The 14,948-nt window shown below is 38.4% G+C and overlaps 1 protein-coding gene across 1 annotated transcript in view; it reads right to left on the reverse strand.

Annotated features, from left to right (window-relative positions):
* Nucleotides 1-14,948, reverse strand: part of LOC149195630 (2-isopropylmalate synthase A-like) — a 265,845-nt gene that overhangs the window by 85,639 nt on the left and 165,258 nt on the right. Inside the window, exons 7-8 of the mRNA XM_089405376.1 lie at nucleotides 13,954-13,987; nucleotides 13,723-13,797 (exon numbers count right to left, since the gene is read on the reverse strand). Of these exons, the coding sequence (XP_089261502.1) occupies nucleotides 13,723-13,797; nucleotides 13,954-13,987 (109 nt within the window). The remainder of the gene's footprint in view (nucleotides 1-13,722; nucleotides 13,798-13,953; nucleotides 13,988-14,948) is intronic.

Raw genomic sequence — 14,948 nt, forward strand, 5'->3', positions numbered from 1 at the left:
AACCACGATCTCATGGTTCAGCAAAAAGCAATAGTTAGTTGCACTCAATTCAGCGAAGGCAGATTACATTGTAGCGCGTGTGGTGAGTTGTGGGCAGTGTGGTTTCGAAAGATGCTTGCAGGATTACTTGATCTCCAAATGAGGCCAACGATGATACATTATGATCATTAGAGCTGCATTAAGCTCTCTGAGAATCTTGTATTTCATGATTGGTCCAAGCATATCGAGAAAAGATATCACTTCATTAGAAACAGGGGTCTAGAGGGGTGTTGTGAGATTTTGATACATTTCTACAAAGGAGCAGGTGGCAGATGTTCTCGCAGGTAAAGTTTGTGAGGTATTGGAATAAGTTCGAGGTGGTGGAGAATCCCTTCCTTGCTATGAGGGAGTGTTGATGTGAGTGGAATTGAAAAGTCTTCTACGATTGCTTAGTGTCTTAGCATGTCGAAGACAGCATTTGCCTCTTCTAGAGATTTATGTCTTCTTTCCTAAGTTTAACTTAGCAAAAGTACAATAATTAAAGTCAATTAATTATTGTGGACTACTAAGTTATTTTCCAAGGATAAATAATTTTATTATTTAAGTGACATAGAAATAATCTCAATCGTTGATCTCCAAGATGTTTCTAGAAGGGAGATTCAAGATATCTCTAAAAGGGAGATTCCAAAGGTTTCTAGAAGGGAGATTCGGGTTAGGATTTGGAATCAATGAAGATTATAGATGGAGGCTACCAATGGAGGTGAAGACAAAACGAAGAGCACAACTGTGTGAGCGAATCATCACAAGAGAGAGCGAGTTTCTTTGCAGTGTGAGTGGCTTAATGACCAGTGCATAGAGGAGAAGTGTAAGTGGGCTTGAGTGAATCCAAGAGAGCCGAGTTGGAAGAGATTGCACGGCCGAGTTGCCAGAAGGAGATCAAGTTTGTCTGGAGGAGGTTGAGTTGTTGGAGTGTTGGGGCTTTTCCTATGCGCATTAGTGGCAAAGTGCAGATCAAGTTTCCGGAGGGCGCAGATCAAATGACTGGAGGCTAATGTCTTCACGGCAATTTCATCTGGGGAAAATTTCCTTGAAGCTGCTTTACCTTAGTCGAATTCATTCTGAGGGATCCAAGTTGCAAGTTCCAAATTGTATTTCTCCTTGTATCTTTGTGGATCGAAAAACCCAAATTTTCCTGATAATGAAATGATGGAGTATCGTTTGTGGGTTAATTAATTTTGCAATGTGTGATTGATGTCCCTGGTTTATTTCTGCTGCATATTTTGAACTCTAGAAGTTAAAGATACCAATGATTTCACTTTCTAGTGATTCAATTACTATTTAGGTAAATAAATAATAAATTGGGGATAAATTAAATTTTTGTATGAAAATAAATTTAACAAGAATAGCTCCAAAGAATATCCAAGATCAGCTCCAAATATCAAAATTCATCCTACAATTAAATGAAATAGATTCTGGATTTAAGACATCTGTGGTTTATATCTTTTAATTTAGTAACCGGAGAACCCACAATAATAACCTTTTTTCATCAACGTTTCAAATCCCAACAGGTATCCATCATCAAGACATTCTTGAATGATGATAGTAGAAGAGCTTGAATGAGGGCTACAGCTCTTCTTGCTATCTTCACCCTAAATTTTTCGAGTAAAATGATTTCACTCCATGTATCCCCTCCGCATAGGGAAATGATTCTGGATTTAAGACATCTGTGGTTTATATCTTCTAATTTAGTAACCGGAGAACCCACAATAATAACCATTTTTCATCAACGTTTCAAATCCCAACAGGGATCCATCATCAGGACATTCTTGAATGATGATAGTAGAAGAGCTTGAATGAGGGTGGTTAATTTGCACAGTATCAATTCTCCTACAAACTATCAACAAGATTGTCTCCCTTCTTCATCACCAACTAATTATTAATAGACAATTATATATAAATATAACACAAAGCCTCCAAACAGAAGAGTTCAAACCACTCAAGGGAAGCAACGCAAACTGAATTAAAAAAGAGAATGATATGGTCATGCCAAGAAAAGAAAACATAATGTGAATTTTGAAGTTTATCTCAAACATATACATAATAATGATAATCTAAAAATGTGACATTGTTTCCATCAACTAGAACCAACTTAGATCAATCTAACACCGGATCTATCATGCACCGAGAGGGATCAAATCATTCGAGGTGTGAACCTAATTTTTGGAGTGTAGAAGTTGAGGAAAGGTTTGCACCTCGAGGGATTTGATCCCTCTCAGCGCATGATAGATCAGGTGTTAGATGGATCTAAGCTAGTTGATAAAACTCCACATGAGCAAGCAAAAATGATCACGTCATGCTAGTGGGTGCCTCTTCTAGGCAAACGTTGAGTGCAATGAGTGCAAAACAAGTGTATATCCCTTCTAAAATTAGCATTTAGGGATTGACCCCTAGGTCTTTATCAAAATCATCTTGTGGATCCCAATTTTAGTTTTGGGGCCCAAAATGGGTCTCATGGGTCTCCAAGTGGTGAATATGCCTGGCTCTATTCCAACGTTGGAATGAAAATGATGCTAGCCCTCCCATGTCTCAAGGTATAAAACAAACCTCATTTGAGCCCTAGATCAACGACTTGACCCTTTAATATTGCTAAGTTGGTTGGGAGCATGTTGGTCTAGGTGCATCATCCCATGAATGATATAGGGCAAAGTGCAGGAACTTTGTGGGTGATGGAGGTCTCCATGGACACAAAAGATGTTATACAATTGTCTAGAGTCCCATGGCATTCAATGCATCACTTGTGGGTGTCAATATGCCATTTTGGAGGACTTGGACCCTAGTTAAGTTTCCCAAACCTATAGATGGAACCATCAGTGAATTACACACAACATCCAGTGTTGCAACTTTCTCCATTGGGTACATTTAATCATCATTGCATTTAAGTGAACCAAGATTGAAAGAAATGGGAAAATTAACACTGCATATAAGGCTTCTCTTCCAAAATTAAGGCCTTAATCACATAATAGTGTTACCTTCCTAGGTAGGAGTGGTTAAGAGACAATCCTATTAGGGGTTCTCGACCGACATGTCCTTGTTCCACCCTTCAATCGATAGGTGCCATGCGAATAATGATGGAACGGAGGGGGTCGGTTATGATGGACAACCTCATTAAGGGTGTATAGATGTGAGGAGGGAGCAATCATGGATGCATGAGTTACTTCAGCGTTTGTTTTTCCACAAATATAAATGCCTTTTACTTTTTCTTGATTCTTCTTTATTATTGCTCGTAGCTCAAGGAATGAGAGTTTGCTTTGTATGATGTGTAGCAGATATTAACCCCTTTAGGACGGGGCAGTTCATCACCCATCAATGGTTGGGACATGCAAGGGTTCCTTGTCTTCTATGGTTTAGGGCAACATTGACCTAGGAACCGAGTGATAGCCATATGAGTTTGGTATAGCTCATGCTTGCCTTTTGTCCATGTGCTAATTTGTAAGTCTCGACCATCTTTTGCATTTTTATAATTTTCTTTCTTTGTTTTGTTTGTTGCCATTATATGCTCTTTCTGTTTCTTTTAGTTTCATCAACCTCCTAGGGTACATTTGCAAGCCCTACCCAGGTATGAAGATGTGCGGGTGCCAAATCCCAATGAACTAATGGTCAGTTGAACCTGAAGAATGGAAGTGGAATAGGGGCTTGTAATGTAATATGGAAAGTAGTATGGAATAGGGAGAGATGGGGCTATGTTATCTCAATCATGGCTTCCCAAGTAGTGTCCCTCCTATACACATTGGGCCATTAGGGGAGATCCCACTGGACTAAGATTGAAAATTAACCCCCCATTTAAGATGAGGGAACAAGAACACAACCAAGACCCTTCTTTCTTCCAAGTTACCCCATAATCCATGTCAAAATGCCCAAATACAAATAAGCATAACGACCTTATTGCAAAATGAATTAAGTACCTTTTGATCAAAAGCAGCCCACCTTCGAACATGTGCTCTTGACAAATAGGCAAAGAGACATATGACTAACGTAGGTGGTATCGATATGGATGGCACATCACAATGACTATTGGTGGCTCTCAGGGGCTACTAGCTACCAGCTAGAAGAGATAAATAAAGAGAAAATTTTATCCTAGGGGTCACCCTCTTTTGTTAGGTAACAAATCCAGGTGGTTTAAAAGTCAACCAAATTTCATATTATAGAGCATGATGAGAGGATTCCATGCCATGTGGAATTTTCCCAATCTAAGAATTTGTTGGCTAGTTACTACTCAATCAAACTTGGTCAGTGATATAGGAAAAACTTCCATGGGAATTTTCACGTAAAGCATCAAGTTGTTTGTGACATGCATGACATCAAAAGTCTTCTACTCAATGAGACAAACAAAACTCATGTTTCATATTTTACAAATCCTCAAGCGCATTAGGGATCATCCACCTGAGTGTAATGATGTGGCAAAACAGCTTTCCAAGAGGCTTAAGAAGGATAAAACTTAACAAAATTTGGCATATAATATATCAAGTTTGGTCTATTGAGAAATCTAAAGGGCTACAACTAGGATGATTTCTCTTCAGCTTGATAACTGCATGTGATGTATTTTTAATTTTCCCGATTATTAGCTTCTTCTCTTATTATTGTGTTGTTCTTATCATCAAACATCTACCAAAACAAGAAGATCAACAATACATAAGAACACAGGATGTAGGTTGCAACCCAGGGCCAAAACCTCTCCACTTGAGAGGAAAACCCACAAATCTCCTCTTTTTATAGATTCTTCAAATGACGAATTCCAAGACCTCTAGACCAAAACCAAGACTAGCCTCCTTGATGATGTGCTTCTTCTGTCCAAGTCAAACCAAGTCAAATCTCTTCCAGTTGCACAACTTCGACCCCCAGCTATAGAATTTTGGACTCCACTACAGGTCTGAAATTTTCAGCCCCTGCAACAGTGACTGATTCCGCACGTGTGAGCAATTTCAGGGGTTTCAAGGCTTCCTTTGACTTTTGCTTAGGAACCTGATAGACCTTCCTTCGACCTTCTTTCTGTAATTTCCTCAACTTCGACCTTGTAGCATCAAAACCCTACCCTTCCTTCATCGCATGTGTCAGAGAGAGAGAGAGAGAGAGAGAGAAAAATAACCCAAGCCTTCTTTTGCTTCACCTTCACTTAGATGATAAGAAGATGAGTGTGTCCATAGGAGGTCGAGTTCCCTCCTATATATAGGCTTCCAAGGAGGACGACATGCCCTAATGAGGTTGTCTTCTTCGCTACTAGGCCGACTTGGTCTTGGAGGGTATTTTGACACTTCTAAATACAAAAATAATTATTTTTACATGTTACAATGTGCCTGGTATCTTCTTCATATGACAATGACACTTTTGACTACTTGACCCTAATACAAACCCTAGAAGCACTCAATGGGTGCTTGACATCTAAATAAAATACCTTAATCATGGAACCCCTGCTACAAAAATAGCAATAATAATTTTTTCTTTCTTTTTACAATATACAAGTATCAAAATTACATTTCATATTTATGTAGACCGAACCTAGTTACACATTTCAACACTCCCTCTTCACTTGAGAGGTAGTCATAATGGTATATGGACATTCTCAAACCGATGAGATCTCATAAGAAGAGTCAGAATGGTAAGCCATCTCATAAGCTATCATTTCAACTTATCTCTTTACATCATACCAACCAATTATGTCACATAGCAAGGCCTTGACTAACAGCTCTATCTCTCCACAAGATTAGAGCACAATGTTGGCTAGGCTAATGACTGATAGACACCATCATCATTGTGTCTCAAGGCACATACCCCGCCCAGGTGTTCACAGGGTATGTCCTTTTAGGACAATTCCTATCTTGGAATAGCACATCCTCAAGGAATTTCCTCTTCAACTACTCTTACATCTTGGATGCCCTACCTCATCCTCAAAGAATATCGGAAACTGGATGCTTACCCAATCGTCCATTCTTTCTTCACGAAGTGAAGACAATAATGATGCATCTATCTCTCCCTCTCAACTAGCGAGGATATATCAACCAATCCAAGCTTGTCTCTCAAATACACAAGTTTCTTATTAGGAAGAGATTTTGTCAAGATGTCAGCTACCTGCTCATCAGTGGGGAGATATACTATAGCTACAACACTCCATCCTGCACCATCTTTCGTATGTAGTGATACTTGTTATTTATGTGCTTTGTCTTTCCATGTAACATTGGGTCTTTAGACAACCTTATACAGCTAATGTTGTCACAATGTATCACCGTAGGGTCCATCGGTCCTTCTAATAACTCAGACAGCAGCTTCCTCAACCAAACAACTTCTTTGCTTACTTCACAGGCTACAATGTATTCAGCCTCAACACTACTCAGAGTAATTGATTCTTGCTTTCTACTCATCCAGGATATCATGGAGGATCCTCCAGTAGTGCTTCTCCGATCCATCTCACTGACTCCCCAGTCATAATTTGTATATGTAATCAAGTGGACATCATTCTTTCTATCATACTTCAGGTAGTAGTGGATTGTTCCTTGTAGATATCTCAAAATATGCTTGGTTGTTATCCAATGATCATGCTTGGGCTCTACCTAGAACTAACTAAGAATATTCACTGTAAAAACAATTGTTCGGTTAATAGTCGATACCTTGTCGGATCCAAAAGGTTTGAATCAGAACTTCTTAGTCTCTTCAAATTTGTGATCATAAGGGTTGTCATAGGTTTGCAATCCATCATGTCAAACCTTTTCAACGTCTCGAACACATATTACCTAGATATATCATCAAGTCCTTGTCAAACTTCCAACCCAAATAATAATGCATCAACCCTAGATCCTTCATATCGAATTTTATTGCCAATTGTTTTTTACACTCTTGAATACTATCTTCCACACCTATCATGAGAAGATCATCCACATATAGAAGAATGATTATGGGTTCATTTTTCACAACCTTGATATAGAGATTGGGATCAACAAAACTCTTCGAGAAGCCCAATCTTTGTAGGTATGTGTCCATTCTTGCATACCAAGCCCTTGGTACTTGCTTAAGGCCATAAACTGCCTTCTTCAGCCTACAAACATGAGTCTCTCTATCTTTTACTTCAAATCCCAAGGGTTGTTCTATATAGACTTCTCCATCAATAGTACCATTTAGGAGTGTTATCTTGACATCCATTTGATGGATGTTCCATCCCATTGATGTTGCCAAAGAGACCAACAATAGTATAGTTGTATACCCTGTTGTAGGTGCAAATGTCTCTTCATAATCGATGCCTTCTTGTTGGTAGAAACCCCTAGCCACAAATTCTGCCTTATATTTATCAATACTTCCATCTGCTGCATGTTTAATCTTGTAGAGCCACTTGGAAGTTACCAAAGATTTGTCTTCAAGCCTAGGAACGATCTATGAAACTCCATTCTTCCTTATTGATTGATATTCTTCATTCATGGCATCTTTCCATCCTTGATGTTTGACAGCCTCTTCAAAGGTGGATGGTTCTGCGTTAAATAAATTTGTCATATAGATTGCATACCCTGAATATATTTTAGGCTTCTTACTTTCCTTAAATGTACCCTTGGTTGCTCCATGTCCCTTCGCATCTAGAAGAGTAGACTTTAACCAATTAAATCTCCTTTTACTCTCAGGGATGATGACTTGTTGCACAGGTTCACTGGGACCTACTTCTTCATGATTTGAATCCTCTTCCTCCCTAGTGCATTCTTCTTCAAATATTGGAAGTTCTTCATCATCAAAGTCAATCGAGAGGTCCTTCGATTTCTTGAATGCAATACTTTCATCAAAGATTACATCTCGGCTTCTATTCGGTGCCCTTCCTTTATGTAGATCCTATATGCCTTTGACGTGTTACTATAGCCAACAAATATTCCCTTAATGTTTGTAGGATCCAACTTCCTTCTCTTATCTTTTGGAATGTGAATATAGACAGGACAGCCAAATATTCAAAGATGGCCTACACTTGGTTTCTTCCCAGTGAATGCTTCCTCAGGAATCATGTTGTCTAGTGATCTGTGAGGACTTCGATTTTGAACATACACAACAGTTTTTGTTGCTTCACCCCACAGAAATTTAGGCAAGTCTTGATCATGTAACATGGCTCTAACACTTTCCTCAATCGATTGATTCTTTTGTTCAATAACTCCATTTTCTTTAGGATTATATGGGTCTATCAACTCAGTCTTAATCCCAGCCTCCCTACATAAAGCTATGAGTTCCTTAGATGTCTATTCTCCTCCATTATCAGATCTTAGTACCTTTATCCTCCTTTCTGAAAGGTTCTCTAGTTCAACTTTGAATTCTTGAAATTTGTCGAATACTTCATCCTTGGACAGCAAATAGATCCAAGTTTTGCTTGAGTGGTCATCAATGAATGTTACATAGTATAGATGACCTCCAAGAGACTTCGTAGACATAGGACCACAAAAATCAGAGTGAATGAGCTCCAGAATTCCTTTTTACCATGAAGCACAGTTTACAAATGGTCTCTAAACATTTTTACCTAATGCACATCCCTTGCATACTCCTTCATGATCCTCCTAGAGTTCAGGGATGCCAGTCACCATCGAATTTAGAATTGGTAAGATTTTGTAGTGAAGGTGTCCAAGCCTTCTATGCAAAAGTTCACATGGACTTACTTCAATGTGAACCAAAGCTTGAGAGAGAGGGATCAACAATCTGTAGAGTCCTCCTTCAAGAATCCCAATGATTTTTGCATTGATGATCTTAGAGCTTTTATCCCATCTCACAACCTTTCCATCTATAAAAGAGACTCTATCTCCCTCACCTTCTAGACATGAAATAGAAAGTAAGTTTATTTGCAAACCTGGCACAAACAAAATGTTATTGAGATGAATGTTTCCTCCATTTTCCAGCTCCAACGAGGTTGATCTAATTCCTCTTACAGGATATCTCTTCTTATCAACAAGTTCAGCAAAGTAGGAGGATTTTCCTCTTGACAAGGTCTTTAGTTGTTTATGCTCACCTGTCATATGTCTTGACGCTCCATTATCGATTACCCAAATATTTTCATCCTCAAACGTACTTGTAAGTGTTGAGAATAACCCTCTATCCTTTGTAGAAGTCTTGGTCATACTATTCTTGATGGATAATAGGAGATTCCACAATGCCTTGATATCTTGCTTGAGATGACTTGCCACCATAAAGCATTGCTTCAATGATTTCTTCAAGATGTAGTGATCTTCATCATGCCCTTAGCCAACCTTAGCTCTAGTACCATGTTGAGAAACCTAAAGCATTGCAACTAAGATAATTTCTCTTCAACTTGATAACTACTTGTGATGTATTTTAATTTTCTTGATTATTAGCTACGTCTCTTATTATTATGCTGTTCTTATCATCAAACAACTACCAAAACAAGAAGATCAACAATACACAAGAACACGAGATGTAGGCTACAAGCCAGGGCCAAAACCTCTACACTTGAGTGGAAAACCCACAAATCTCTTTTCCTTTTATAGATTCTTCAAATGACGAATTCCAAGACCTCTAGACCAAAACCAATACCCTTCCAAGACCAAGAGTAACCTCCTTGATGATGTTCTTCTTCTGTCCAAGTCAAACCCAATCAAATCTTTTCTAGCTCCACAACTTCAACCCCCAAGTGCAGAATTTTGGCCTCCATTGTAGGTCTTAAAATTTCGATCCCTGTAACAATTATTGCTTCCACACGTGTGAACAATTTCAGGGCTTCCAAGGCTTTCTTTGACCTTTGCTTGGGTTCCTCCTTCTAGGACTTGTAGGTTACCTAATAGACCTTACTTCAACCTTCTTTCTGCGATTTCCTCAACTTCGACCTTGCAGCATCAAATCCATAGCCTTCCTTCTTCGCACGTGTGAGAGAGGGAGAAAGAAATAACCCAAACCTTAATCCATTGCCCTTCTTCCTTCTTCGCTAGTCTTCTTCTGCTTCACCTTCGCATAAATGATAAGAAGATGATTGAGTGTCCATAGGAGGTTGAGTTCCCTCCTATATATAGGCTTCCAAGGAGGACAACATGCCCTAATGAGGCCGACTTCTTAGCTGCCAGGCCGACTTCTTCTTGGAGGGTATTTTGACACATTTAAATACAAAAAATAATTCTTTTTACATGTTACATTATGCCCGATGGGGCCTTCTTCATATGACAATGACTCTGACTTCTTGACCCTAGGACAAACCCTAGAAGCACTCAATGGGTGCATGACCTCTAAATAAAAGACCTTGAGTAAGGAACCCATGCTACAAAAATAACAATAATAATTTTTTATGAAAGATTTTTCGGCGAAAATCACATGAGAAACCATTTGTCAACGCGTTTCGAACCAACCAGTGTGGTTCATCGTCAGGACAACTTGTCCTGACGATGAACCACACTGGTTGTCCTGACGATGAACCACACTGGTTGGTTCGAAACGCGTCGACAAATGGTTTCTCATGTGATTTTCGCCGAAAAATCTTTCATAAACTTGTTATGGATCACAGAAGCCTCAACTCTACAATAATAATTTTTTCTTTTTTTTTTACAATATACAAGAATCAAAAGTACATTTCATATTTAAGAAAACCGAACCTAGTTACACATTTCAACAGGGTCTATAGAACAAGATGATCAAACCCCATGTTTCGGTTTCCCCAAATTTCCAAGGGTGTGAGAGTTCCAACTAGGCATGACGACATGGCAGACAAGGTAATGATGGGCAAGATATGAATATTCTGAGAGATAACTAGTTCAGATCCAGGGTTGTTTCAACATGCCTAGGTGCTAGAATCGTCAGAAGGTCAAGGACGTTGCAAATCCAGCTTCCAAGTGGCTAAGTTGAATTACTAAAGTGAAAAGTCAAGTCAAAAATAGTCGTTGATGAAATCAACTAGCCATTAGTGAGTCTAACTCATTTTTGGAGACCCGACGGACCAATTAGTTGAATTACCACGACATTGGGTCTAGGTTAGAATCTTAAAATCTTTGATGCTACCAAACCAAGAATCTCAATCATAAATTGCTTTGCACAGCGAAAATATAAAGCAGTAAGTCGCATATGCACAAATATACACAATTTTTAACAAATTCTACAATATGTACAACTACAATCTTCATTATATTAAACCAAATCTGAATATTACAATAGTCTATGGTATACAAGATACAATGACAAACGTCGTTGCAGCTTCGATGTCATATCTTGTCCTTCGGTCCTTCGCTTTCGTACTGCTCACTAGTAGTGCCTTAGTCCATCAAGGCCACTACACATCGAGACTCCAGGAGGGGTGCCTCCTAACACTGTTGCATGTCACTTTTGTTGCATGTACATAGGCTCATAAATCTGCTCTCTGGGTAGGCCTCATCTCGAGCTCCAATCTGTCAGGCTAGCAGTCACCTTAGTCCATCAAGGCGCTGCATTTCGGCACCAATCTTCACCCAACCTTCAACTCCTCTTCGTCACTTCAAGATAACTCGTCTAGGGCTACTTTGGGCTATCAACACGTTGCCCTCCAACAAGCCAATGATGCAAAATACTCCATTGCAGAATTTGCTCCTAACTGGGGTTTCTTATCGCTCAAGGTAATCCCAATACACGGCTCCCACAGGCTGCTCCAATTCTAATCCAAATCCAATCAACTCCTTCGACCCAACACACCTCCAAATGTTGTTGTTCTAATTTACTGCAATGCTACAATTTTGGGATGGTTAGGGCACACAACACAATCTCTAATCGTCCTCAAATCTATCCTAGAATTGCCCTTATGAATTGTGGTTGTCCTTCAATGGGAGGTTATCCCTCCACGATGCTCCTTTAGGGCAATTTCAAGCCCTTGTACACAGAGTTTCCCTCCTAAAAGACAGCGGTACCCTACAGGTGTATAAACATAGTATCGACCAAGATTATAGGTCAGTGGTACCGACCAGAGTTATGATGACTAGTTGGTCTTAAATGTTTTTCCATGTGTCAGAAGTACCGACTAGTTGTGGCAACTTGTTAATGTTGATGATTTACCATATGTCAGAGTTGCTAACTAGAATATGGTAATTGGATGATGATGCTATTTGTCAGAATTGTTGACTAAGTTTTAGATGATGCTGATATTGATGTCAACAACCTTTTCTTAGGGAAATTTGTCAACATGAGAACACCTAGATAGTCATTATGAATACCTCCCTAGTTAAGATGACGTGTTCATGTTTGTAACTATGTTTGATCTTCATAATGTATATTTGAGCTCGTAATATATTTGTAAGCATGTTCTTCACGTCAACTGTAAAAGAAATTTCAATTTATAAAAGTTAAATTTTTGGCTCCAAAAGATGAAGTCGGCCTCCTCCTAATCAAGTTGGCCCAACTAAGGATGTCACCCATTCGGCCAGAAAAGAAAAGTATAAATATGAGGCATTCGACCTCCCTCCAAGACAAGCAATTTGGATCTCTTATCTTCTGCAATTCGGACCCCATCCAAGGCAAGCAAGGAAATATCTTTGAGGCAAACAAAGAGTCTAAGGCGCGTCTAAGGAGCGGGACAAACTCTGAGAAGCATGACAAATCTCGGTTTTGGATCAAACCTATACAAAGAAGTCAGGTTCTATAGCTGTAATGAAGGACGAATTGTTGTGCTAGATCAGACCTCTATGATGGACGAACCTCCAATGAATAAGCTTTGTGATGGACAAAATTTATGTACTCTAAACTCCTTGGAAGGACCAAGCTCAGTGGATGGAAAAAAGAGCAGACTTATGACTTGACTAAGAAGATGGACCAAGCTTGACCATGTTTCTTTGATGGTCAGTTTGACCTTGCATATGACTAGAATGTCTAGGTGTGCCTCTGTTGAAATGAAGAAGTTCTCTATTGTAAAGGTTGTTGGGTCTTTCCCCATGTGAGTTTTCCCAAGGTAAATGTCGTGTTCTTGCTTGGTTGCCTCTTTATGATCCTACTAGCATTTCTTTTACTGTTGAGATTCTTTGTCTAATTACTTTATGATGAATAATAAATGCAAGAAAAGTACAACCTCAGTGATCATCATAAGAAGTAATTATCTGTTTAGAGAATCCCTTAAAAATCAACACCACAAACCAAAATGAGGCTTTGTACAAGACCCCAAGGATGTAGATTCAAAGATGGCGTAGAACAGCAACAAGGGTATTTTAGCAGAAAGGGCATTTAATGAACCAAATCACAACACCTATGCAGTCAGGCACCCATTTCTCATTTATCCGATGCTCGAGTTGTGTCAGGAGTGCCTAAGGCAAGGAAAACCACAAAACATGTAGCTTTGATACCACTATTGGACACACGAAAAATGAAGAGTAAGATTGTGCGATGCATTCCATTCATACGATACATGTATAAGTGCATTACTCTACAACCCTTAGATTTATCTTCCAAGAGGTCTCTTAAATTTCCGATAACTGTTCACCTACATTCGTGACTCTTTGTATTTTTCCTCTAGAGAATAATATGAACATACAATAATCCCTAAGGATCAGTTTTCCAGCAATAATTAACACTTACTAACTCTAACATATGCCCAAAGCATGGTTGTATCTGAGCTTACAAAAAGCCAAAGTAGATATGTCCTCATGATCCAAGCTTTACACTTGTCACCTTGCCTTTTTTATGTTCATTTCATTCAAAAAGCTAACCATATGTCATTTCACTGAAAATTTAAGTAAACAAAAACAGCAGACTCTTTAGAATAAGGGGTATAAACAACATTCTTACTTTCTTCTGTTCCGCAACAGCTTTGAACCGCCAAAAAACAACATCCAATTCCTTTCCATTCAACTCATAACCGAGCTGTAATCAATAATGATAAATTATTCTCTATTCTTAGAAAATTCAAGGAATGCATCGCACTAAAAGATTCCTTCACGCACTATCAATGAAATCATATTCATGCTCTTAAATGAAGCTCAAATTACAAAGTCAAATGAAAGATTAAAATCCACATACCTGCAATAAACGTGTCTTCAAGGCATGGCGACCACTGATTCAAAAGTAATCTTAAAATTTCAGGTTATGTCAGATTTGATAATTAAAATTCCTCCTGCTGTAATAAATTGAAAAAACATGTATATGCAATCCATCAAATTTGAAATATTGGGAAAATATGGAAGTAAAGGAAGGCTTTAGAGATGTTAATCAATCCTTAATACAGAAACCAATAACATCCCCAGATTTTTTTATTAGAACACTGATGTTTCACTCATTGCTATCATTGGAACCTGAGAAGCAAACCTAAACATTCGGGAACGTTATTGGATCCTGGAATAAGCTTTGGTTAATATCCCTGGAACCGTAAACTGGAGCATATTCCTTCTAGTAAAGGAACAGACATGGGAATTTGCCTTTGAATTGTTTCTCACTTTTACCAACACATTAAAGGTACCATGCCTCTAATTATGATAATTGGAATATAGCCAATCTCATCTCCTAGAAGGAAAATATTCAGAATAAAATATGGAATAAAATAAGGATTTCTTAAAATAATATAAAAGCAAGAGGAAAAACACAAGGTTGGGACCTAATATTAGCATTCAATATTTTCCTGTAACTAGGAGCATAACTATTCAAAATAAAATCAGAAACAAACAAAGAGGAAACCAACCAAGGACATTTAAATTCTTTCAGATTTGAGAAGATGAAAAAATATTTGGTTCTCTGCTATAACTTCTGCGTTGTATCCAATGAATCTAACTTTATCTATGTCTAAACATATCTCTGCTAATAATGTATCTTCCATGAAGTCAGATAATGCTTAAGAAATCTTAGCTACTACAGAAACTAGATTACGATACTAGCAATAATTCTTCAGCACCAACTCTCAAGCCTTTCCAAATCCTATAAATGCAAGTAAAAAATCTAAACTACAATCATACTGAGAAAGTAATACTGCAGACCACATCCATTAATCAAAGACTGTTAGCTTACCAGTCAACATTTCCAAA

The sequence above is a fragment of the Pinus tabuliformis genome, chromosome 2_2 (genome assembly GCF_031772625.1).
Source record: "Pinus tabuliformis cultivar Carrire ecotype Pingquan chromosome 2_2, CPIR1, whole genome shotgun sequence".
NCBI classification, from domain to species: domain Eukaryota; kingdom Viridiplantae; phylum Streptophyta; class Pinopsida; order Pinales; family Pinaceae; genus Pinus; species Pinus tabuliformis.